The following is a 27075-nucleotide window of genomic DNA, read 5'->3' on the forward strand; positions in this document are numbered from 1 at the left end:
ACCACAAACAAAAGACAAAAACAAAACAGGACACCAAAAAACACAGGGAGGGAGAGGAGGGACCAAACAAAAACAACCCACAAGGGCTGGCGAGGAGTGAACAGGAGACTCAGAGGGATCGGCGATGGGGAACCAGGAGGCGGGACCAGGGAAGTCTCGTGGGCTGGCGACAGGGACCAGGAGGTGGGACCAGGGAAGTCTTGGGGGACGGCGACAGGGAACCCTGGGGATCGGGGAATTTGGAGGAGGACGACGAGGAAGGGTCTCTGGAGACAGGGACTGAGACTGGAACACTTGGGACTCTTGAGACGGGGACACTTGAGACGGGGACACTGGGGACAGGAACACTGGGGACAGGAACACTTGTGGGGACGCTGGAGACAGGAACACTTGTGGGGACGCTGGAGACAGGAACACTGGGGACAGGAACACTTGTGGGGACGCTGGAGACAGGAACACTGGGGACATGAACACTTGTGGGGAGACTTGAGCCAGGAGGCGTCGACTTCTGGCCTGGGGGCGTCGACCCTTGGTCTGGGGGCGTCGACTTCTGGCCTGGAGGCGTCAACTTCTGGCCTGGAGGCGTCAACTTCTGGCCTGGAGGCGTCAACCCTTGGACTGGAGGCGTCGACCCTTGGACCGGAGGCGTCGACCCTTGGACCGGAGGCGTCGACCCTTGGACCGGAGGCGTCGACCCTTGGACTGGAGGCGTCAGACTGGGCGGAGCATCTCGGACTGGCTGGACCGGAGCCTCGTGGACAGGCTGGACTGGAGCCTCTTGGACGGGCTGGACTGGAGCCTCTTGGACGGGCTGGACTGGAGCCTCTTGGACGGGCTGGACCGGAGCCTCTTGGACGGGCTGGACCGGAGCCTCTTGGACGGGCTGGACCAGAGCCTGTGCGTCCTCCACCGCCAAAGCAGGATGCAATGCGTCCTCTTGGACCACTGCCGAAGCAGGATGCGATGCGTCCTCTTGGACCACCGCCGAGGCAGGATGCGATGTGTCCTCTTGGACCACCGCTGAAGCTGGATGTGGTGATGGCAGATGGAACTCAGACGTGGGTTGCAGCGCAGGGGCCTCTTGGACAGGTGGCACAGCTCTGGCTTCAGGAGACTGCTGCTGATGGTGGTGACGTTTGTGACGAGTGCATCTCCTCGAAGGTGCGGGGATGACATTGGCAGAAACGGAGGGAGACGAGGAGGTTTCTGGGACATCTGCTGACCAAGAGCGCAGACCTTGAGGTGAGGATTTAGCTCCCTTAGCTACCTGACCCACCAAAAGACTGGAGGTGGCGTCAGGAGGAACCGTGCCTCGCCAGCAACGCTGGTCAAGAGATGAAACCCGGGCTCTTTGCTGCTATGACGTGAAGGGTGGACTCGTCTGAGGTGCTGAGACGGCACCAACATGTACAGGAGGGATGGAGATGAAACCAGATCTGATTGTCTGAGACGACGTAGGGTGGGACTGGAGAACAGGAGCAGATGGAGGAGGACCACGGCCAAAAGCGTGGAGCAGCACTGAGGCAAATTCCCAGAATGACACCGTCTTGAGGGATTCGATGTCGTAATGGTTTGCGACCCACCGCAAGGCTTCGCCTCTCAAACACCAAACCATGAAGGTGATCTTGCTGAGCTCCGGGGATTCCAGGTCCAAGCAACGGGCACAGTCCCGAATGAAATCCCAACAGGTATCCGGGTCACCATAGTAAAAGTTCATCGGCTGGTCCGTTGGGTGTATCCAGGGGTTCTGCTGGGTCCTGGTGCGGTCGGTCCATTCTGTCATGATACGAGGTTTGTAAGACCAAAATGCAGTACCCAGGATGACATGAGGCAGAGATGATGATTAAGTAAAATCCTTTTATTTAGCAGGAGGAACAAAAATAAATCCAAAGGCAGCGAGCCAAAAAATCCAAACGTCCTGGAGCACAGGACACCAAAAGCTCACTTAGAGCACAAAGTCAGGGGACGAGACAAAAGGTCTCACAGAGCACCAAAACAACCCTGACAAACAACAACAATGGACCGACAAGACACTGAGACAAGACAGGGCTTAAATACACTGGGGCATAATGGGAGGATGATGAGCTGCAGGTGTGAGGGGAGAGAACCAGGTGAAAGTGACAACTAATCAGGGAGGAGGAGCAGGAGAGGCTACCAGACCTAACTGGGAAGGACATGCACACACACACGCACACGCACACAAACACACACACACACACACACACACACACACACACACACACACACACACACACACACACACACACACACACACACACACACACACACACACAAACACACACACACACACACACACACACCTAGCTGGAGGAGGACATAAACACATACACACACACACAAAACTGGAATAATAGACCTCTGGAAATTATGGTGGGGAGACTAAAGGAACACAGGATCTGAGAGGGAATATCTGGAGTGCTGAAGACCAGGGACACGAGAGGAACACAAAGAGACACAGACACAGACCATGACACCTTTATTCAAGTTATTGTAAGATTATGAATTAAAACACCAGAGTAAATTATTAAAATCTTTTAATGTAATTTTCTGTCTTCATACCAAAGGTGAGAGGATGTTTTCTGCCACCCACAGCAGCCTGAGATCTCGTGTTTAGCAACTTTGCTATATAAATAGGTCATACCTGATTAAACAGCTTCAGATAACAGAAAAGTCGGCAAACTGAACAGCGTCAGACTCATTACCTGTTTGTGTACCTTTGATTCAATGTTAAGTGAAACATATTATCAACACAACACTTAAAAAGATAAATGTGTTCAGAAAATGTTTCATCCTTGATGTTGATTATGCTTTTAGCGATCCCTCCCATTTTAGAATCAAGATCACAAACTTAGACATGCAAAATAACACATTTCTTAGGAAAAATAGGACTTTTTGTCACTTTTGATAAATGTGCATAATGACACGGTACCATTTAGCTCAGTTAGCATGTCTATAAAATATGCCCAAATGTCAGAGTTAAAATTATAAATTGAGCTTTTAAACCAGAAACAACTGGGTTAGCGTTTTGCATATTATTGTTACACTTTTTAAATGCGTTGTTTTCAGGAACTATGCAGCCTAAATTAGGCACTTTATCTGGGTTAAAATAAGCCCTTTGACAACTGTAACCACAGGTTAGCATGCGTATTTCTTCTTTTGGCAGGCGACTTTATCTCTACTATCCTAATTACCACAGAAGTGCCTCCCACACCAGTGGCATCACCCAGTTCATGTGGAGTTGGATCCCTATTTTCAGTTTTCAGCAGTGAGGTACCTCAATTAAAGTGAAACAACAAATTGCAAAAATAGATGATTGTAATTTTGGTTTAAACATTAAGGCAGACATAAAAAATGTTTTAGAAAAGTTTATTTTAAGTTTTAAATGTGTCATTCACTTTTTTTTCTTCAATAAATATGCATTTGTCTCTTGTATGAATTAATGCTCTTGCATTCCTGGTTTAGTGGTAGATGATTACAAATCTTACTAATTAATATTCATGACATGCAAATGTCTCACCTCTAATTGGCTAACATGAATGCAACTCTGCTGCTGCTTTCCTTCGCTCTTCTAGGGTAGAAAACGCAACCCAACAATAGTAGGTCTGAATGTGTTCCACCATGTTGTTGAGTTGCTAACAGTTAGCTTCGACTAGCCAAGACGTGCTCTGCTTCTCCTGGCTGCAAACCTAACAAAGCTTTATGCCTGGTTGACACAGTGTGATTTTTGGCCGACTTAGCCTAATCCCTCATCACGAGCAGAAGCGTGACATAAAACGGTGACCGTGAGGGTGATTTGCATATCTGTGGACGTACAATGTGACCGGCTCAGCAACAGCATTTTGAGCTGTCTCACGACCAAACTCACCCTCAAACAGTCTTCAAGGATGCTTGAAAACAATGACACCTGTCTGCAATTCACCGATGAAAACATACATTGGGACGCCGCGGCAGCAATACTCCACCTGTCTGAGCTTAACTACACACCAGCTTTTCTTTTTTGTTAATAGTCCAAGTTAAACCAGAGTTTTACTGAACAACCTTTTTTAGACCATCAGATAAATTGTGAAAACCATGATTTTATGAACTGTGAGAGTTTGAGAGGAGATGGGCTCATGAACATGTAAAATAAAATGCAAACACATGAGATCCCTTTGCTGTCACATTTTCAACTAATAAGGATGGTTTAGTAGCATTTTGTGTTGCGGTGGGACAGAGGAAGATCCGCTCCGTGACAGCGGGTGTGAACTGTCGCGGAGCTGCAGATCAGTGAGACAGAATTCACGGCAAAAGTTTAGATAGATATTGGAGCGATCTGTGACAGGTTGTTACTTCTCTGTAGTTTGGTGGGTTTTTATGTATAAAGGAGGATGAGAAGGATGAATGTCCAGTAGACAGCTCAGCTATTTAGCTAAAAGATGAGAAAAGGACCTGCAGCTGGAGTTTGATGCCAAAGCGAGGGTTTTGAAAACAATCCTTCCTCTTTGAGGAAGATGAGCTGGGTCATGAGCTGACTCTAAAACGTAGTGTTAACAGCAGCGCTGTATTTGATCTTTTCCGCTTTGGTTAGTTGTCTGCTTAGTGACGTATACTTTCAGGAGGTGCACTCATGACGTAGCGTGTCCTGCTGAAGAGAGACATCGTGCCATCTGCCTCACAGAAATCTTGCGTCGTACAGTGTGCCACTTTTCTGGAGTTCTCACGTTGTGACAGGAACAATCATGTGCGATGTTCAAAAAACGCATAGTGTTATCCCGGAATTTGTCTCAAGGCAAGGTGGGCGGAGCCACGAGTACTATTTTTCCCTGTTATATAGAAGCAACTGTTTTTTCTGTCTTGATCATTATCTTGTCTATGTCATTTGTCAGAGTGATCATCTTATTTCAAAAATTACAAATATGACATGGTTTCTCAGTGAATGACACCTTTAAAGAAAACTTTTATTCAAAAGCGAGAATGTCATAACAACCAGGCTGAGGGGACTCATCTCTAGTTAGTTCGATGGCCTATATGTAGCTTAAAATAACGCTAGACACTTTCCTCTTCCTCCACCCCACTGGTTCAAAGTGGAATTACAGCTGCCATAAACAGCCCTGCAGTAGACTGCTGTAGCTAGCACTAACAACAAGATAACAGTAACATGATCCAACTAATACTAAAATAAATTACAAAGTAAAAAGATCCACACTGTTGGACAAAAAATATTACTTACAAGTCCAGTAGCAACAAAGCCAGGTCACCATCAGTCAATGACTTTGTAGCCTCCTTTAGCTCCCTCAAATTAGTTTAGGCTATGTCGATGTCCAAAGACATTATTCTCTTACTTTTAATTCCAGGCTCCGCCAAGATGCCAACAGAGAAAGCAACTCCTTATTTTTCTCTTTGTGCTTTTTATTGATAATTGGCAAACTGAAAATGCTAACTGCTAGCATTACAGCTAACAGTTGTTAAGTAAGTAAAGAGCACCCCCTAGGACACCTACCTGCTCCACAAAACTATCAAGTCTGGTTTTTGGTCAGCAGACGACTGTAGAGTGGTGTCAAATATTAATCTGGTCAAGTTTCTAACTGAACAATCACTGATATCAATGTTAAAGATCTTGCTTAAAGTAAAAAAAAAAACTATCTAGCATTACTTTAAGACCATAGCACCAATTTCTGTCACGAACGTGCGTGCCTGGTGAGTGGAGCGGTGATCAGATGAGGATCCAAACGCGGGGAGGAACAAGGCGAACAGGTGAGTCCGTTTAACAAAGGTTTATTAGAAACACACGCTGGACACTGAAACAATGACACGACATGGGACACAAAACAGAAGGGGTTTAAATACACGAGGAGAGGGAGCTATGGTGATTGGGAAACAAGAGGCAGGTGGGAGCAATTAACGGAGAACAGACAAAACCTAAGAGTAGACAGGACAGGGCGTGACAGTACCCCCCCTCAAAGGGCGGATCCCAGACGCCCACAGGAACAAGGAGCAGGGCGGGAGGAGGGGGACCCGGAGGGAGGGCCCAGAGGAACCGAGGGACCACAGGAGAGGCGGCAGGGATAAGCAGAGTCAGGAGGCCTGCGCCTGCTGCAGATGAGGAGGCGACGGGCCCTTGGAGGCCGGCGCCTGCTGCAGATGAGGAGGCAACGGGCCCTTGGAGACAGGCGCCTGGGGAAGATGAAGAGACGAGGACGAACCCTAGGGGGCGACGGGCCCTGGGTGGGCGGCGCCTGCGGTCGAGGAGCCCTGCAGGCTGGGCTGGGGACACAGGCTGGACCGGTGACAAAGTCCCTGCAGGCTGGACCGGAGCGACCTTCAGAATCACCACTGGAACTGGAGACGGAGGAGACGTCAGACCCGAGGCGACGTCATCGGACGAGCCGACTTGGGAGGAGGCGACGTCATCAGACGAGCCGACTTGGGAGGAAGCGACGCCATCAGACGAGCCGACTTGGGAGGAGGCGACGCCATCAGACGAGCCGACTTGGGAGGAGGCGACGTCATTAGACGAGCCGACTTGGGAGGAGGCGACGTCATCAGACGAGCCGACTTGGGGGGAGGCGACGTCATCAGACGAGCCGACTTGGGGGGAGGCGACGTCATCAGACGAGCCGACTTGGGGGGAGGCGACGTCATCAGACGAGCCGACTTCGGGGGAGGCGACGTCATCAGACGAGCCGACATCGGGGGAGGCGACGTCATCAGACGAGCCGACTTCGGGGGAGGCGACGCCATCAGACGAGGCGACTTCGGGGGAGGCGACGCCATCAGACGAGCCGACTTCGGGGGAGGCGACGTCATCAGACGAGCCGACTTCGGGGGAGGCGACGTCATCAGACGAGCCGACTTCGGGGGAGGCGACGTCATCAGACGAGCCGACTTCAGGGGAGGCGACGTCATCAGAGGAGGCGACATCAGACGAGCCGACTTCAGGGGAGGCGACGTCATCAGAGGAGGCGACATCAGACGAGCCGACTTCAGGGGAGGCGACGTCATCAGAGGAGGCGACATCAGACGAGCCGACTTCAGGGGAGGCGACGTCATCAGAGGAGGCGACATCAGACGAGCCGACTTCAGGGGAGGCGACGTCATCAGAGGAGGCAACATCAGACGAGCCAACTTGGGAGGAGGCGACATCCGACGAGCCAACTTGGGAGGAGGCGACATCCGACGAGCCGACATCAGAGGCGTCGACCCTTGGAATGGAGGCGTCGACCCTTGGATTGGAGGCGTCGACCCTTGGATTGGAGGCGTCGACCCTTGGATTGGAGGCGTCGACCCTTGGATTGGAGGCGTCGACCCTTGGAATGGAGGCGTCGACCCTTGGATTGGAGGAGGTGTTGACTTTCATCCGCTTCTGGTCCTCTAGCTTCTGGACCGCCGGTCCCCGAACCGCCGACCTCTGGGCTGGTAACGTCTGCTTCTGGGCCTGCACCGGACCCATCTGCTTCTGGGCCTGTACCGTCTGCTTCTGGGCCCGCATTGTCTGCTTCTGGGCCGGAACCGGAACCGTCTGCTTCTGGGCCTGCACCGTCTGCTTCTGGACCCCCCCCCCCCCCCCCCCCCCGAAACAGGCCTTGAGTGAACGAGCAGTGCTAGTGCTGAAGACAGGGAGCGCAGAGCGTCCAGTTGGAGCTGATTAGAATGGGCGCTCTGTTGAAGCCGGACCAGCTTAGCCCGTTGACTGGCCAGTTCAGTTGGCTGGATTGTGGGTGTGGCTCCACCTCCCACAGATGGCAGAGGAGCCGAGTGGACCGGAGGCGGGACAGCTGGTCCAGCCGGAGCCGCGAACAGTTCGTCCAGCTGGAGCTCAGCGAGCAGGTGGTCCAGCTGGAGCTCAGCGAGCAGATCGTCCAGCTGGAGCCCGTGGAGTTCAGCGAGCAGATTATCTAGCTGGAGGACTTGGAGTTCGATGGTCTGACGAACCTGGGCTGTCTCAACCTGGAGACTGGCATGCTCCGCCCACAGGGCTGCGAGCGCAGCTCCTCCTCCTGCAGACGCCGATTCGGCCGGAGACGGGACCGCTGGTCTGACCGGGGGCGTGTCCGAACTGGCTCGCCGAGCACGGCCAGCGGTGGGCTCGCAGCTCCGTCCTGAAGCGCAGGGCTGCGGTGGATTCTGGCGTCTCTCCCCACGCCGTAGACCAACCCCGGGGGAGCAGAAAGCCAGCCTCGTGCCCTCGAAGCTGGAGCGATCCTGGAGCGTCTCTCCCTCCAACCTCCCGTCCGGTTCCGGAAGGGCGGCGAGGAACGCCGAGGCAGAAGGTCGGGGACGCCGTCTGCGGCGAGGCGGAGCTGGAGCTGGGGAAGGAGAAGCCGGTCGATAGTCGGCGGAGAGGAACTGGAATAAATACTTCCATGGGAGGATCTCCCCGCTGGACCCTTCAGGAGGTCGTGTCATTCTGTCACAAACGTGCGTGCCTGGTGAGTGGAGCGGTGATCAGATGAGGATCCAAACGCGGGGAGGAACAAGGCGAACAGGTGAGTCCGTTTAACAAAGGTTTATTAGAAACACACGCTGGACACTGAAACAATGACACGACATGGGACACAGAACAGAAGGGGTTTAAATACACGAGGAGAGGGAGCTATGGTGATTGGGAAACAAGAGGCAGGTGGGAGCAATTAACGGAGAACAGACAAAACCTAAGAGTAGACAGGACAGGGCGTGACAATTTCAGTAGGGATATAAATTCCCTTCTCTCTGTACCTGTAGAATGCCTGCTAGGGTTACTGCCTAAAACACAAAGATGAAACTCCTTTTCACATTTTCTCACCAGATCCTCCTTGTTCAAACTCAACATTGTTTGTCGTTACTTTAAATGCCAAAAGACCCTCCAGCCTCGTGATACTTCCTCAGTATTTGACAACCTTTTTACTCACATCAGATAGAATTGATGCTTTTCAGACTGAAATAGAAGTAGTTATATACGTGACTACTTTTACAGTCAGCATCATTGGTACCAAAACTCTCATGCATTAATAGAACTGTAGTTCACGCATGGCATAACAGGCAAAGGGAGAACATTAGTTCCAGTCAGTTGAGTATAATTTGAGAAGATCAGTGTGAATGTGTAATTAGATCATACACTGTTGACTTTACTGATAAAATATTCATTTATTCCAAATTACTGTTATTGGTCTTTCAGTGTTGCAGCTGACTTTCTGATACATCAGGATTAATATAATTAGTGAGTAGCAAAGATTTTTGCCATATTTGAAATTATGCTGTAAAATAACACAAACAACTAGCCATGAGTGGTTATGCATTAAAAATAGTACTGTTATTGGAAGTATTCTGATTATTTTTATAATACATGAATTAGACCAGCTGTCTCTTTTTTTGAAGACATTTAATTGACTGTAATCGTTTTTCTATTTACTAAAATGTTTGCATTGCTTGACATTGCACCAGTTAAATGTACACAATACTCCCAAAAGTTTAGGGACATTTGCTTCCACATGCATGTGAATTTAAAGGAAATCCCATAAGGATGACCCCCTTAAAGATCGTGCATTTGCAGCGGTGGCTCCCAGACTGGAAACACCTTCCCCTTTTTACTGGGCAAGCCACCCCAGTTGCTCATTTTAAGATCTTTTTAAAGAATCGTTTATATTCACTAGCTTTTACCTCTAGTTGATCTTTGATCTCTACTGACTTTATATGCACCCTTGTATTGTTCTTATGTCGGTGTTCTTGTGCAGCGCTTTGGTCAATGCAAATTGTATAAATACATTATGTAAATAAAGTTGAGTTAGGTTAAAGCTTAACCCTCCCACTGTCCTAATGGGTGTGACCCCGCAAGGAAAGTTTACCATTGAGCAGGATTGATGGTTTATCCCTTGAGGTCCACGTGGCAGGGGTGAGGTGGTGCTCACTCCTCACCCCTGCCACATGGACCCAAGGTCAATGGTCAACTTTCCTTGTGGGGGCACACCCATTAGGACAGTGGGATGGTTAACAGCTAACTCCTTTTGTCATGGTCTGCGTCTGCGTCTCCCTCATGTGTCTCCTTGTGTGCTCCATCCCCCTCTAAGGATTTCCTTATGTGTCTCTTTGTGTTCCTCATGTGTCCTCTGGTCTGCAGCCCCTCCAGATTATCCCTCCTAGGTCCTGGCTCCTTTGGTCTCCCCCAGTCACCCCTCTGCAGTTTTTCTATAGGTTCAGCTTTTCATTTTATTAGTCTCTTTAGTGTGTTCCTTTCCCCACCGGTTTTTGTAGTTTTCCTTCCCCCTTAGAATATTAGTTATTTTGCTTCCTCTTCTTGTCTTTGGGTTTTTGCTCTTAGGTCATGTTAGTTTCCTCACCCTGATTAGTTAATTGCTTTCACTTGGTTTCTCTCCCCACACACCTGCAGCTTATCTTCCACTCATCATGCCCCAGTGTTTTTGACCCTGTCTGCATCTCTGTTTGTGGTTGGGTCATTGTTTTGTGTCACCCTTGTCTCGTTCCCCTCTCTAGATTTTGGTTTCGCATGCTTTTGGATATTCTAGGTTTTGTTATTGGGACTTATTGATTTTTGTTTTTGGCTCCCTGCCTTTTTTGGATTTATTCTTTAATAAAGGATTTTACATTATTTCTCCACCCTGTTGTCATCTGGAATTTCTGCATCTTTGGGTCCTAACCTCCTCCTGGCTCCCAATGTGACACCTTTGGGAAAACTTTCTGTAAGGTTTAGGAATATTTTCATGGAAAACTTTGACCCCTCTACCAGAGGGGCAATTGTTTCGAATGAGAAGTCCTTGAAAACCCCTATCCAGCATGTTTTGATTGGTTTCCTGCACCAACAAGCCTGATTTGAATCAGTGGTGATTAACAGATTACTACAGAGCTTGATGACCTGCTGAACATGTGATTCAACCATTAAATCAGGTGTGTTGGAGCAGATAAACAATGAGAACCTACTGGATAGGAGACCTCAAAGGCCAGGGTTAGAGAACACTGCTCTACGTCATCCCAAAGGTGAGCCATTGGGCCAAAGTCAGGGCTTTTTGCAGACCATCCAATGTCCTCCAGAACAAATGTGTACATTCATTTCTTTATTAGCATATTAAAACTCATGAATCCATTGATTAAGGGAAGTCCTTACTCTTTAGGTTATAAAAAATATAATTTGACTGTCTTTGTAACCAACAGAGTTTGTAAAAGGCTGTGAAATTCTTACAAGAAATTTGATGACATGAAACAAAACAAGCTCTCAGTACAGTACCCACCATAAACAAACAGAACATATTCTGCAAAGCTGGTCCCCATGTGGTTGCTGGCCTCACAGCGGTATGTGCCGTTGTCTGTTTTGTTTAGTGTGGTGATGGTTAGTTCTCTGCCTTCAACAATCATCCGCTCAATGTCTGGAAGATCTCCTCCATCTTTAGACCACAAAACTGGCTCAGGTCTATGAAGAGAAGACACATACAACACAGTGGTCAATATTTTTACACTTTTTCTTAGATAATCCAATTAATAAAACACAAATAAAGAGTCAACCCTGTTTCACTTTATAATCTTTGCATTCACTCACAAATTGTAGCTGCATATAAGGTCTAGCTTACATTGGATTGCCTATGAAAACACACTCCAGTTTGAAGTATTGTCCCTCCTGTGGAATAATCAGTGAATGTGTGATCTTCAGCTGGGGAGCATCTGCAAAGATGAAACAAAAACCCTGTTTTATAGCAGATCTGTGCATTAGAGGCCTTCATTCTAACACTAACAAAGCACAAAAAGGGTTAGCGCTTCACCCTTTGGGTAGCTTTTAGCTCTAGCTCCTATTCCTGTTCTGTTTTAGAAGTAATCCCTCGCCTGCAATCTAATCAGTCACTAATCCACAACAAATGCAACGTTAAACGGGTAGACATGACTGTAATCTCAGTCCTTGTATTTGTTCTCAATGATAATCTCATGCCTAATCCGTCTTTGCGGGCTAAGACTGTACTCACAGTGAACCTCCAGGACCTCAGTTGTCATATAGGGGCTGGACAGAGACACATGCTCCACACTGCAGGTGTAAGCAACCCCATCATCCCCTTTGTCCACCTGGAACTGGAGGCTACTCCTTACTGTAAATGATTTTCCTGTGGCGTTGACCTCCAAAGTCCCTGCAGAGTGTCAGAAAGTAACTCAAGTCAAAAACATATTTAACAACCCATATGTGATGGAAACAGTTTGGGATTCTTAAGCCTGGTTCACACAGCAGCAATTTTAAATAGGTGGTTGGTTTTCAAAACTTGAGAAACCACACATGTGGTAAAACAACATGGATATACCAGTCTTGATCCTACATTGTGGTGTAGAACTTGGCAAATACCACACATCACACACGGACCACTTTCACTCACAGACGTTACCTCTCAGAATGGAAATCTCTCAGACAAAACATAACTTCAAAGTAACAAAGCATGGTGGAGAAAGAGCGTACTGTGTGCTTACGTCAACTCGCTCTCTGATTGGTTAGACACCACATTCAAACGGCAGCACGTTTGTTTGTCCCCAAAAATCAAACCAGGACAATCCAACATCTTCAAAAGCCCATATCTATGATCAGCGTGGTCCTGATGTCTTTCTGAGTAGACCAGAGCACTCTTAACACACCACACAAGGTAGGATTACCTGATAAGATTATCTTCAGAGTCATGATGGTAATCGTGTGCAACACAAATTGTCAAGGTGGGGTAGACAATGGTGGTTAAAAACTGACATGATTATCCTGCCGTGACCCAAAGGGGTTTGAATGAAAGCAACTGGACATTTTTAGTTTCTTGAAGATGTTTAAATTAATCTTTGTGAACTGCCCAGACCTTTACATTGGAGAAACTAAACAACAGCTACACAAGCACATGGCACAACACTGGAGAACCTCAAGATTCTGCAGTCCACCTACACCTGAAGGATAAGGGACACACTTTTGAAGATGACAAAGTACACATTCAGGACAAAGAAGATATATGGTTTTAGAGAGGAGTAAAAGAAGCCATCTGTGTCATTAAACAGAGCCTAACCCTAACCCAACCCACCTTTCCAGCACTTACAATGCAGCTTTAAACCTAATTCCAAAACACTTTCAGTCCAGCTCACACCCTCCTGCATCTAATCAAAAGAACATTCCACAATTTGCCCTAACGACTTTGATGCCTCATCAGGGGGTAGGGAGGAGGGGTTAGTAGTTTTCTACAGCTACAGTGTGTAAGCTTGACTCTCCCATATTGCAGTCAGAATTGACAAACCTCCTTGGATGAGAAGCAAAACATCTATAAGAGACCAAAGAAGTCCCGTGTCCTTCATTCGAACCACCTTTTGGATTACCATGACCTGGATTACTGAATGTGAACCAGGCTTTAGATTTAGAAAGTATGAAAATTGAAGCTAAAATGTTTTTATTTTTCCCTACAGTGCAACGCGGGAGTGTTATTTTTTCACCTTTGAGAGAAAGAGGGATGTTATGCGTTTTGAGAGTCGAGGCAGAACAGAATTGAGAGCAGAGTGATGTGAGTGTTGACTGTTGGCTGGGTGTGTTTGTTCCTCCAGGACTTTTGCTCAAACATCCTACTCAAACAATCACTCTCCACCTGAAGAGTGAGGGGGAATTTTGTGGGTGCATCCCAGTTTTTCTTTCCTTTCTCCCACTTTTTATAAATTTCGAATATATTGCTCTTTAACAGCTTTTTTCCTGTCATATGCCGTCTTGATTTACAGAAGCATCCAAACTTATAATTAGATGCCTTCTTCTGAAGTTTTCTGACATTCTTACTATGGCGCTGCTGCACTTCCTTAGAGACAGCAGAACAAAGTTACCGAATATTGGCCGTTTCTCAGTATGCATACTTGTCTGTACTTGTGTACTTGCGTCCTTGTAAAGCGTGATCAACGATGGCCCAAGGACTGTTCCAGTCCTAAATATGTATCATGGCAAGTTTGCTCAAAGTTCCCAGATGTGTTCTTGCTCCACCCATTGTATCAAGGATGCATCAATTCATCCTTCTGCATACTTGGGACAGCAAAGTTTCCCATAATGCATTGCGTCACAAACCGTTAAACTCCGAACGTTGGAGGAGAAAGCTAGTAACTCTAATGTTTTACATTAGAAATATAAATAAAATAATATAAAGTTGTCTGTTATTGTAAATAATCGTGTATAAACTGTAAATTTTGCTGTGTGTGTTTGGGTTTTATTCTTCCTGATCCTTCAAAATGCTACTTAGCTAACCCACTATCAAAATAAAAGCACAGTGGCTCTGTTCTGATGAAAAACAAACTTTTTTATTCATTAAAGAGCAGGAAATGCTAGTATTTTATTAGTTTTGATCAAAAGTGAGCCAAATGTAATTCAAGTAATACATTTTTGTTGTTACGTTGTTAATTAAGGAACACATTTGACTTTTATTTTTATGTCAGCAAGAAGCAGCGCTTGATGATCAAAGCACTGTACAATTCAATTCAATTCAATTCAATTCAAAAATACTTTATTGATCCCAGAGGGAAATTAAGAGTTTCAGTACACACAATTCTGAGATCAGAATTGGTGACTGTGGTCATTTGCAACCTGAGTTGCGCTACCGTAACATTTGAGCTAATACAAGATAGAATATTATAACAATTTGGGTTCATCTGCTCTGATAGTTCCATCTCACTTTTTCATCCATTTTGTCCTTTGAAAGGGACGATCTGAAGCATCATAAGTGTAATGACAGCGAGAAAGATGCAACATTTCACTTTCTTTAAAATTTTCTAACTTTCTCCATGTCAAAAATGCCCTCCATCAATTTGGCTGACCACTAAAGCAAGTGCATGTGTAAAATCAAAAGCAGTAACAGTTAACGAAAGCAACAGTAGCACAAGCGTGCCCAGAATATTACTCAAAAGTACAAACGGGGGCATAGGAAGTACCTCTGTGGCTCCAAACACAAATCGCTGCTGCTTTTACTTTCATTTGTTGAGCCGCCTGCAGCACTGAAGCTGCAACAGAAAAGCTGTCAGTCTGTTTCCAGGCAGTTGATAGCATCACCAGAGAGCATGCTGTGCCAGTTTTTATAAGAATGAGAATGTGCCCAGGTGCACCTGCTTTGAACCAACGCCTTTAGAGGCCAGCTGATCTAAATTCAGGCATCTGGGGCTGACTGCTGTGACCACCGCCTCAGAATCTGAGCCTCAATGGCAAAATCTGATTTTCCTATAAAACATGAAGGTCGTTTAAGATTAGAACTCAAATTGGTAAATTAGATCAATTATTTATTTAAAATATTTTTACATGCTCATGTTTACTTCATCAATTAGATAATATCACATTGTAATTTATAAAATCAGAGATTTTATCAGCACAGAATGTGACCCAGTCCTCGCTAACAAATAAACAGTGCTTTAAATGTTCTGAAAAGTGGTGAATTGGTGTAAAATTTTATTTATGACCTTTGACTGGTTTTATTAGGTATAAAAATACATTACATCATACATTCCTTTACATGGAAGATATTTATTTATTATCTATTTTTTTGTTTTTACAGATTTATTTGTCAGCTAATCTAATATTAAAGGTCAACTTTACTCATATTTTTAATACCTTTGCAGTGGTCTCTAGTAGGAATGAATGCATTGTAAGTCGTACTCTGGGTTAAAAAAAAGCTCCGGTGCACCTGTTTGAGGACGGAGAATTCAGCAGGAGGAGAGAGTGGTGGCACATGGCAGGATAGGGAGCCTAAGTCTCCTCTCTTTCCGGTCGGCTCATGGATCCACGGAAGAAAAAAGAAATTAATTTAAGTCAACAGGGCTAAAAGTAGGGATGGGTACCGAATTCGGTACTTTTTAAGGTACCGACCGAATTCCACAGTACCGACCGAGCACCGATTCACGTCATTTCAAACGGTGCCTCGTTTCGGTACCCGTCCATCATAACGAGAGCTTGCCAAGAAGCTGCGCATGCGCAAGAGCGTTTTGTCGTCGCTTGCTGTGAACCAGTTGTAAACAGAGCAGCATGGTAGAGAGAACGCAGGCTAAAGCTTGGGTCCACTTCACTAAATGTGATGGGTAACTGGATGATGAAACCAGCGACAACTATCTAAGTGAGACATCCTCATCTTAATCTGCTCCGGTAGGTAAATATAATTAACTTGATATGTTAGCTTCCGTTTCGCTTTCTCCTCGGAACTCCGAAATTCCGACTAGAACAACATGAACGCGCTCTAAAGTTTGGCTTCACTTTACTAAATGTGACGGGTGAAGACGAAACCAGTAACGATCTAAGTGTGAGGCATCGTTTTAATCTGCTCCAGCAGCTAAATAAACTGTTTAAGATATCGTTAGCTTGATATGTTAGCTTCCATTGCTATCATTGTTATCAGCTAATGGTGCTTTCGCTTTCTCCTCGGAAATTCTAACTTCCCAGTAGGAAAAATCAAATGAAAAAAGATGGCAAAAGGAATGAAGATACACAGTAAATTTAGTTCACAGTAAAGATGTTTGCTTCAGTTTAATTATCAGCTTATAAAACTACGAGGGCAATGTTAAAATACAAACAGTTGTATGTTATTTATCGTGATATTTATCAAATATTGTTATATATTGAGAAAAATATATATTTAATTTTAAAAGAGAATTAAAATAAAAAACACTCAAAAGTATCGAAAATTGGTACCGTTAAGTACCGGTATCGATTCGTAGGTACCGGTAATTAGTACCGGATCGATTCAAATGTCAAAGGTACCCATCCCTAGCTAAAAGAGCTATTTTCTAATCCGCTTAGCCTTTTGCCTTGGGGCCCTCATTTATCAAGCTTGCTTACGCATAAAACGGGGTCAGAAAACTGCAGAAGCAACTTTCCACGCAAACTTTGGGATTTATGAAAGAAAACTTAGCAGAAAATGTGCGCAACTTTAAGTTGACTAAGGACCTGGCTTACGCACATTTTGAACTTGGAGAGCACCTGCAGTGCTGCTGCTGAGAAGGATAAAATTATGAAATCCTGCAGCATTATCACTTGTACTGCTTCGTTTTCACACAGAACAAGACCCCCCACACGCACACGCACACACACACGCACGCGCATACTCACACCCATGCACGCACACTCACACACACACATGCGCACACACACACAGCCTGAAGCGCAGAATACAGAATGCAGAATATCAGCAGAGAGACAGATTGAGACGGAATGTCATGCGTCTGTGACAGTGTGTGTCCTGTCACTGTGACCCGATTGATCATGCGCCCTGGCGACATGGACAAGGGAGATCTTTGTTTGGGTGACTGGTTTGCACACGTGACTTTCATCTTGGAGTCTGGGGATCGAATCCCGATTGGACCTTTTTTTATATCCGCCACAGATCTCTCTGAAGAACTGACAGCATTGACTGCTCAAGCAACGCTGTGCCACTCCGTGGATTTTATTATTTGTTTTGCAAAAGCACTTCCTTTAATTTCTCCACCTCACCCACAGGTACCTCAATTTCTGCTTCTTGTGAAATTGCGCTTCCTTGATAAGGATTCTACGCAGTGTTGGATAAATGAGACCCCTGGACTTATTTTCACACAAAACCTACAATAGCGTTTCATCCCGTTCAAAAACAAGCGCTTTCTTGGTGTCAAAATGTGTCTTTAAAATTCACGGACATCATACGTGAAGTCCACAGCACAAAACAAGCAGAATTACAAAATAACGTTTTTACCCCATTGACTTGCATTCATTTTTTTCCATTCTTCTGGGAACCCGTGAAAAATGGGCGTGACTTAGGCTCCCTATTTGGAGTCTTATTTCCTGATATTTGGACATCTTGCCTCTGATTGGATAACAGCATTTCAACTACCACTGACTCAGTTTGCTTTGCAACGTTTATGTTTTATCTCCACAAATATCAAACGTCTGAAGGAGTCCTGCCATGTGGTGGAGTTGCTAACGCTAACAGTTAGCTTCTACTAGCGGAGACGTTGTTTGCTGTTCGCTAGATGCTAAACCAACAAAAGCCTTCTCCATTGTGAGTCAAGATCGGTGAGTCCATGAATGTTCTGTCAGGCTTTTTAAATCCTAGAGTTTCACCATCTATTTTCTATCAGAAGATACTGCAGGAAGTAGGTGTAGGAGACTATTTTCAAGTTCAGCCTGCATGTTAAATTCAGAGTGAAATAATAATTGAAAAACAGCTTATAAGCAAACTTTACCTGTAATTTAGAAATGTGTTTCAATTACCTGTCTCAAACAAGGCAAGTTTTGAATTCCTGCTTGAAATGAAAAGGATAAACACAGGATGTAGCCGACATTCGTTTAAGAAACTAATACAAGAGGAAGCAAATGTACTGTTTTAATATTCAGATATAACTCATACAATCAAATGGTTTTAAATCATTCTGTAGGGTTCATTTTCAATGACACAGTAGACAATAAAGACTATTTGATTACAATGAAATTTACTGAGCAGTTTTCAGTTTAAAATTTCATGTTGACGCCAGTGTATGCGTTTACTGAATAATAAAAGGAAAAGTTTTATTCTAGTTTACTAAACCTGCAGCTACAATACTAACTTGACACACCATATGGCTTGTTTTATACAACCCTCCAGGAAATCTTCATTAGAAAAATGCTTTTAGATGGTTCCCATCAGGGAGCTGGAGGAACCATTGGATCACCAACCCTATGTCACTGACCTCAAAAATGACAAACTTAATACAATTACGTTTTAGTGCAGTGTTATGACCTCTGCGTTCCTGAGCTCCGTTTAAACCACCACACCATGGACAGGTCCTCGCTCTGGCCCCGCTGAGACAGAGGACCAGCACCATGGAGAGAGGCACGCTGAGATGCACCCTTCCCGCCAGCCCGCTGACACCAGCTGCAGATAATCAGGACTCATCAAGAGTCCTTACAAAGGAAGGGGAGAGCTGTGTAGAAGGGAGCAGTGGTGAGAAGAGTCATGAAGAAGAGCAGCCAGAGATCGAGCACACGGGACGAGCAGCAGAGGAACGACACGGAGAATACAGGGACGAGAGACGAAACAGGAAAACCCTGAGACCGCATTTGACCACAACCAGAGGGAAACCGAGAGACCTAGAGACTTTCCTTTTATACCGACACAGAGATCGTTCTGGGAGGAGAACCACCGGCTTCCAGAACTAGAGAAAGAAAAGGGAGAGCGTGAGACGCCTGATGCAGCTGGAGTAACACAGGACCTGAAGGAGGAAAACTTACCCCGGGCTGGGTATTGTACGAGTGTGGGGCCTTGCCCAGAGCTTTAGAATTTTAATTAGAATAACAGATTTTATCAGACCTCTGGCATTATTATTTCCATCAACCTTATTTATACCTGCCAGGGACACGTTTAGTTAATAAACTCCTTTTGAACTTTTAATTGTCCTCGTGTTTGCTCCCACCACACTTGTGTTGCCCCTCTTGGTATTCCTAGGCCTGGAGGGGTGTAACATGCAGTATTTTCAGTGCTTATGAATCTGTGCTCCTCTCCTGATGAAGATTTGCTCCTTGAATTTTATAAAGACATGAGTCCTGGCTAACCTTTGTAAGTGAAGTCTTATCTGATGGACGTTGATTGGTCCAGTACAGCATTCAACTCAGTCGCTACATGATGGACTCTTTTCTTGAAATAAATTGAAGCCACAGCCAACATTGGATACATGGATAAAAATAGTAAGTTTCTTAGGGATGCTTGATATAGGCTTTTTTTACCGACATCTGATATTGTTTGACTTTTAATTTCCGATACCGATATATAGGGCTGCTCAATTAATCGAATTTTAATCACGATTATGATCTGAGTTTTGAACGATTATAAAAACAAAACAACCTGATTATTTGCTCCTCCCACTTGCGCTGCTCTGAGTTGCAAATAAAGCGCTCCTCCCACAGTGTTGCCAACTTAGCGACTTTGACGCTATTTCTAGCAGCTTTTCAGACCCCCTTCTTGACTTTTTAAATCTTTAAAGTACCTAGTGAACACCTCAGAAACATCTCTGGTAACCCTTAGCTACTTTCTGGATAACTGTCATTGACATTTCCTGCAGGTTAGCTAAACACTCCGCCTGCGCTCCGGACCGTTCTTCAGGACATTAGGAAAGGGAATGATGTAGTGATGTGTCAGTCACTAAAGAAACGGCTCTCAGAGCCGGCTCTGTTGGATTAACCAGAGTGAGTGACACACACCGCACCTGCGAACTCCTGAGCCACTAAAAACAGATAAATGTGCGCGTTCCTGCGTGCTAAACACACGTGCAGCTTACCCCTGATTGCTGTGAGACCGGGTTGGGGGGTGGGGGGGTGCAGCTGTGGTTAGGACAGTTATTACATTAACTGATGGACCTGTAAATAAATAGTTTATAAATAAGGTAGAAATAAGTTCCTCACGCTGATAAATAATAACTAATCTCTCTGAGGACACGGTGCTAGTGTACTCTCCTACAGCACCTTGACACGACTCAATAAATGTTATACAACATTTTGTGAACATCAATTTATTTGCATTTATTTGTTATAAATGCCACTGTATAATTCTTGCTGTCAGTATTTGCAAGATATTGGTATTTGGGTCTGTACTGGTTAGACTTAAATGAGTTAAACCAAGGTCTATAGCCCTTGGATCATAGACTATGAGCTATAAGTATATTGGTCTTTTTATACTGGGAATCAGGAGTTATTTTAGTGATATCTTGTTTCTTATTTTTGCCCTGATTGTGCCCTGAGCAATTTTATGACTGAATAAAAACAAATAAAATCAACATGAATTGAAAAATCGTCCTAAATGATCGTGATCTCAATTTCAGTCACCATAATCATGATTATTATTATTGCCATAATCGAGCAGCCCTACCGATATATGCTGTGTCCCCCTCTAATCAAAAACCATTTTAGGATGCTAACATCGCTTATCTCCTATTATGCATACTTACATTTTAAACACGTTTTCCCCACAAACTGAAAACCACACATATCTACATGCTGTAAAGACAGCTTACATTCACTACACAAGGCAAATTTCTACTTCACAAGTTGTGCCAAATTTGTAAGATTTGTCAAATTTTGAGAGGAAGAGGTAGTTGAAAAGTTTGATGAATAATGCGTGGTATGTAAAAGTTACCTATATTTTTTCGATATTACATTTTAATGCCAATATCGGCCAATATCAATCGTAAACCGATAATATCGAACATCCCCAAAAATTTGACTAGCTTGCCACATTTTGTACAATTTGGTGTAACGTGGCTGTTTTGCACTTATAACTATAAAAAACACTTTAAGCTATAGTCTGTTTTTGAATAAAAAGTTCCTTTGTGCCACTGAGAAAGAAAACCATACTTTGTTTATGCAAAGGGAGCGATGGTGGGTGGATTTTTAATCAGCAGATTACAAACTGAAGCCGAGCTGCCATTTGGCGACACAAAAAATGTTCTTTCTGTAAACAAATTACTTGACTTTAGATGGCAGTTACACTTTGATGTGTATGATGCTGTTTCTCTCTAATATAAATAATAAAAAAAGGAAATCATCAGAGCATTAAATAAATATGACATCCTCCTGCTATTATACCTGCCGTCGTCTTGAAGCTTTATATACTGGTCCCCCAGTGGGGATAAATTTGACTGACAGCAGACACTGGCGGCAATGATCTTCCACAGAGAAACCAATGGCAAAACATGCTGCTCCTAGCAAACTCACAAAAGAAAGCTTAAAAGCTTCACCAACAAAAGATTTAGATCCCAGAGCACTGATTGACATTCTCCATCTTTGACACTTTGACATGGAAATTAGATTTTTAAGTCAAGACCTCCAGTCTCTGCAATGTTCTTATCGCTCTTGCATACAGATCTGTTTGCCAGAGCATAAAGCATCAAACCATCTCAGTGCAAGTAAAACTAATAAAACGCGCCGGTTTGATGCAGACTTTTGGTGCCTGATCATTTTTAGAGATACGGTGCACCCTCATCTCACATGTGCATGCCATTTGTGACATCAGATATGCAGTAAATGTGAGGAAGCACATCTGTATGCCTAGAAATATAGAATTTTTTGTGCTTTACAGATTTATCTGAAAGTGCATTCCATAAAAATAAAGTACAAAAGAGATCATCTCAGTGCCTCTCAAGATGGACAGCAAGTCTGGTGGTGATGCCGTGTGCCAGCTCTCCACTGGCCTTTCCGGGAAGCTACGTGCATGTCATCTCAACAAGAAAACTTCATATCCCAGCCCTTCTCCCATCAATCATCATGCCATGTTGGGCAGACACAGACAGAACTACCAAGAAAAAACTCTCCGCTGCAAATCTTCAATAAAGAGCAACTGTCACAGCGAGCATCCACAGCAGGCCCTATTATGTTAAAGAGCTCAATGCAGCACAAGTCTGTCACAAAGCAAGAGGAGAGCTCTCCATGGCTATTTTCCCATTAATTTAACATTATTTAAGCAGAAAAAGAATCATGATAAAATGTACGAAAATAGCATAATGCAGTTTAACAAGAAGTAAAAATATGGAAGTTTGAGCTGGTTTGCTGCAATGAGCAAATGTTTCAGTGCATCATAAAAAAATAGTTTTTGTTTGGGGGAACAAGTGCCTTCTAGAGATGGGAACGCCAGTTCTTTAAAGAGAACCGGTTTAGGTACTGGATCTGCTCGGGCTTCCAGATCGGCTCGGGTTCCTGTGCCTGCAGGTGACATCACACTAGCTGATTGGCTCAACATCGGACTTCCGGAAGTCACAATACCACATTAGTAAAAGTTACGTTAGCACGTTGGCACTGAGGATTTTGATTGGTCCAAACAAATTAGTGGTTGTAGTCCTGTAGTCCAAAAGCAAATGTGTTTTGGAGAAAATATGCTTGAATTGCCAAAGGAAATGTAAATCAAAAGCAAAAATATCAACAGATAAATGGAGACCCTCAGCAGCTCTCATTCTGATCAAACGGGATAAAAATAAAAATAAAAGAACTTTATTGAACAAATGGCAATATTTTGAATGAATGAATGGATTTATTTTCATAGGAACAAACAAAATGCACAGAAGAATTCCACATTTATACAAACAGAAATGCTACTAATTGTGTAATTAAAAATCTTCTTTTGTTCTTTTTGGCAGTCTGATGTTGGTTTTATGTAGTTTCACATTCTTTACGAAACAAAGACAATGTGGTGTTTTATTAACAAATTACATTTATAAAGAAAACATTCACTAGTTAAGAAACAATAGTTATTTTTTTAACAAAACTGCTAAACTCTTTCCAAAGCTCATGTGTGAAAGCTGAGTGGATTTGCAGTACTGTGACATCATCAGCAGGCGCAGGACCCCGAGCAGATCCGGTAGGGAAGTGGTCGTCGCTTTTGTTGGAAGACTTAACGAAAGGACTGAAAACCCTATTTTTTTTTTTTTGGTTGCTTTTGGTTAGCCTCCTTTTAGTGTATTTGTGCGGCTTTAATCTGGCTACTGATTGAATGTGTTTTGTTGTTTTATCCCGTATCTTGTATCCTTTGACTTTGACTTCTACCTCATGAAACAGGAGCACCAGTGCTTTTCTTCAGCAGAAAATGACTCAGAAGCCTTTCATTTATACTGCAGACCACAACTAGTTTATTGAAAAAACAAGTGAGTGAGACCTTTAGCTCACACATGGAGTGATAGGAGTTAGAATTAAGTAAAAATTGTAAATATTTGAATGTGTTATGTACATTATTGTAAAGACAAGACTAGCATAGTGTCTGTGTTAGTCTTAAGAAATCAGGGAAGAAAAGAAATGCCCTCTTTATGTGTCTTTTTTGGCTTTTGTGATCAGTCTGGGAACATCTGGCAGCTTACAAGGACAGCAGTGATGCCCACGCCAGTGGAACAGAGCATGAATACGAGCACAAAGGAATGCAGCAGCTGAATGACTTGACAGTAAGGGTGTCTCCCAGGGACTACAAGCTGTAACAGAGAATACAATGCTCTGTTAAGTCCATACCACAAGCTTACCTTGGACCTCCTTGTCATTTCGGAACCACCGAATGATGGCAGCAGGTTTGCTGCCTGATGTGGAGCACGTCAAGGTGATTTCGTCCCCTTCCATGGCTGGCTTGGTAAATCCTGTGATCTCTGGTCGAGTTGGCACTCCTGAGATGAACAGATGTATGACTGAGACACTACATACTTTTGTGCATAGGTGAGCAAGTGTGTAGGTGAAAGAATTAACCTGAAGTAACCAGCTTGTCATGCTCACCCAGAACGATGAGGAAGGCCTTGGTGGTCCTGACAGGCATGGTGAACAGCGAACATGTATACTGCCCCTCGTCTGACAGGCTGACGTCATTGACTCTAATGGTGAGCTCTTGTGACGAAGCTCGCACCAATTCGATTCTGTGATCCCTCAGTGCTGAAAGAACACGGGCACAAATAATTTTAGACACTGCTACAAACCCCCCCAACAGCTCACTAATGAGCAAATTTATAATATATCCAGGGATGACTGCATACATGTTGAGATGCCATGTGCTCCGTGTGACCCTTACTAGAACCAGGCTGAACACACTGTGCTCTAAGTTATTTCAGACACAATAGTTGTCAAATTCTGTAGACTCAGTTTAAAGCCACCTCTTGGAAGCAATTGCTTTATATTTGCATTCTGGGGTGTCTAGTTACAAAAAGTCAGGGAAACTCACTCAAGCATAGGAGCAGAAGAGTCAAAAATTACAATATTTATTGTGATAATAAATGACTCACTGGATATTGAGTCACACTTTGGTACTTTTAGCAAAAAGACCACTTTGCAAAGTTTTTTTTATTCTTATGTTCACTAACTTTCAGTTACATTACTAATATATCGTGGAGACATGGTTTGAATATCATTTTATTTTTAATAAATGAATACACCCTATAAAGGTTATATAATAAGATGATATGAAGTAGCAAGCATTTTTAGGGATGTTCAATCTCAGATTTATACCAATATCTGATATCCCATTATAGGCCAACCCTTAATTTCCAATACCAATAAAAACCAATACCTATAAATGTGGCCCCCCTCCTCTCAAAGAAAAGAACATCACATATCTCTTATTATTCTTACTTGAATTTTAAACATGATCTAAAATAAATAAATAAATAAAAACAAATATGACGATTTCTTTAAACATCTCAAAACCTAAACCTAAGATCTGTTTTATTTTGACATTTTGGGTAAGAGGAGAATTATGAGAAGAGTTTGATGTATATATATATATATATATATATATATATATATATATATATATATATATATATATATATAACACAAGCCTGAAGGAGCTTCTACTGTGTGGTGGAGTTGCTAATGCTAATGGTTAGCTTCTACTAGCCGCGACGTTCTCTGCTGTTTCCTGTTTCGTAAACCAGCAACAGCTTTTTATTGAGTCAAGATGGGCGAGTTCATGAATGTTAAATGTTATGTTAAGGTAACACTACATAGTTTTTTTGAACTTCAAGCTAGAGCTTTCACATTTGTCTGAGTGATTGCTGAGTTAGAAACTTGACCATTTTCATATTTGACCCCACTCTGCAGCCCTCCACTGGCCAGATACTGCACTTAACAGCTTTGTGGAGCGGGTAGGTGCTCCATAAGGGGGGCTCTTTACTTGCTTTATGGTTGTTTGCTGTTATGCTAGCAGTTCAGTTTGCCAATTGCCAATAAAAAGCACAAGCAGAAGAAAAAGAAGTTGGCTTTTTTCAATCAATCAATAATCAATCAATCAATCAATCAATCAATCAATCAATCAATCAATCAATCAATCAATCAATCATCAATCAATCAAGTTTATTCATATAGCACTTTCCACGATCATGGAAGGTGACCAAAGTACTTTACATAACAAAGTAAGACCATAGAGCATAAAACTATCAATTACAATTAAAGATCCAAAGATCCAAGAATTAAAATACAAAAATCTTTAAAAGCTAAAACTGAAGAATAAAGTGGCAGATGGCAACCATAAAATCCCTAATAACAGCCTTTGTTGTTTGCATCTTGGCGAAACCTGGAATTAAAAGTAAGAGAACGATGTCGTCGGAGGGAAAGCAAATCACTAAAACCAGAGTGAACATCAATGCGGCCTACACTATTTTGGAAGGAGTTAAAGGAGCCTACAAAATCACGGACTGATGGTGACCTGGCGTTGTTGATACTGAACTTACAGTAGTAGTTCAAACCTCAGCGTTTCACCATCCATTTTCAATCAAAAATAGTTTTTTCACTGAAGTATTACTTCAATGCCAATATCAGTCAATACTATTAGCCATCCCTAGATATAATACTTCCTCTGGTACTTTTTTTTATTATTATTTAGCATGCAAAACAAAATCTGATTTGTATTATGTATAATGAAATAAACAAGGCAAATAAAATAGCAGCATTATTATCATCCTGAAAAGCTGGTAAAAGTCAAACTAAGCAATCAGTACTACCAGTAAGAATGAGCATACATACAGTTCTGAAATAAAATCCTTTTTATTACATTTCGTTGTTGGAAACCTTTTCCAGATTGCATTTAAATGTGACCGCATCTCCATAAAACCTAAAAAAGCAATCCCTGAATAGGGTCATGTTGTACCTGTCATCTCCTTTACAGTTTAAAACTCAAAGTCACCTGCTTCGACTGTTCAAGTACAAGTGGCCAACCACAGGGGGCAGGAGGCAAAGTGCTCTTTGTTGAATAATTACACATTCTTAATCCTAAATCCCTTTAGGCATGACCAGCTCTCTCCTGAGACCGTCTTACAACCGAGGTAATTTTAACTCTATTGAATTGAGCTCCAATCTGGCAAAACGCTGCAGGAAAAGGTGCTGATCAGACTTAATTATTTCATTTAATGTATTAAGTGCTTTAATCAAAACTTGGCATTTCATTTCAAAAGCAAACATAAACAGCTGACCTGAAATTAGACGCTGCTTTTAATTCTTTTACTGAGTGTCATTTGATGATAATTATCTTATAATCACACGCTTAAATAAATGAATAAAGACTGACACGCGAAAGGATTTCTTAATGAAGATTTATTATTTCAGATGGATAAAGTAAATAAAAACATTCTTCAAGCTAGAATTAAAAATGAACATGAAGCTGTGGCGTCAGGCGGCAGCTTACT

At 43.4% G+C, this 27075-nt stretch overlaps 1 protein-coding gene across 3 annotated transcripts in view; it reads right to left on the bottom strand.

The window, feature by feature from the left end:
- Nucleotides 1-27075, bottom strand: part of cadm2b (cell adhesion molecule 2b) — a 217959-nt gene that overhangs the window by 14963 nt on the left and 175921 nt on the right. For all 3 annotated transcript variants that reach the window (XM_054742638.2, XM_015951340.3, XM_015951339.3), the window contains 5 exons: nucleotides 24179-24331; nucleotides 23935-24072; nucleotides 11943-12101; nucleotides 11556-11646; nucleotides 11220-11398 (listed from right to left, as the gene is read on the bottom strand). In XM_054742638.2, the coding sequence (XP_054598613.1) occupies nucleotides 11220-11398; nucleotides 11556-11646; nucleotides 11943-12101; nucleotides 23935-24072; nucleotides 24179-24331 (720 nt within the window). The remainder of the gene's footprint in view (nucleotides 1-11219; nucleotides 11399-11555; nucleotides 11647-11942; nucleotides 12102-23934; nucleotides 24073-24178; nucleotides 24332-27075) is intronic.

Source organism: Nothobranchius furzeri, chromosome 13 (genome assembly GCF_043380555.1).
Source record: "Nothobranchius furzeri strain GRZ-AD chromosome 13, NfurGRZ-RIMD1, whole genome shotgun sequence".
In the NCBI taxonomy this organism is placed as follows: Eukaryota; Metazoa; Chordata; class Actinopteri; order Cyprinodontiformes; family Nothobranchiidae; genus Nothobranchius; species Nothobranchius furzeri.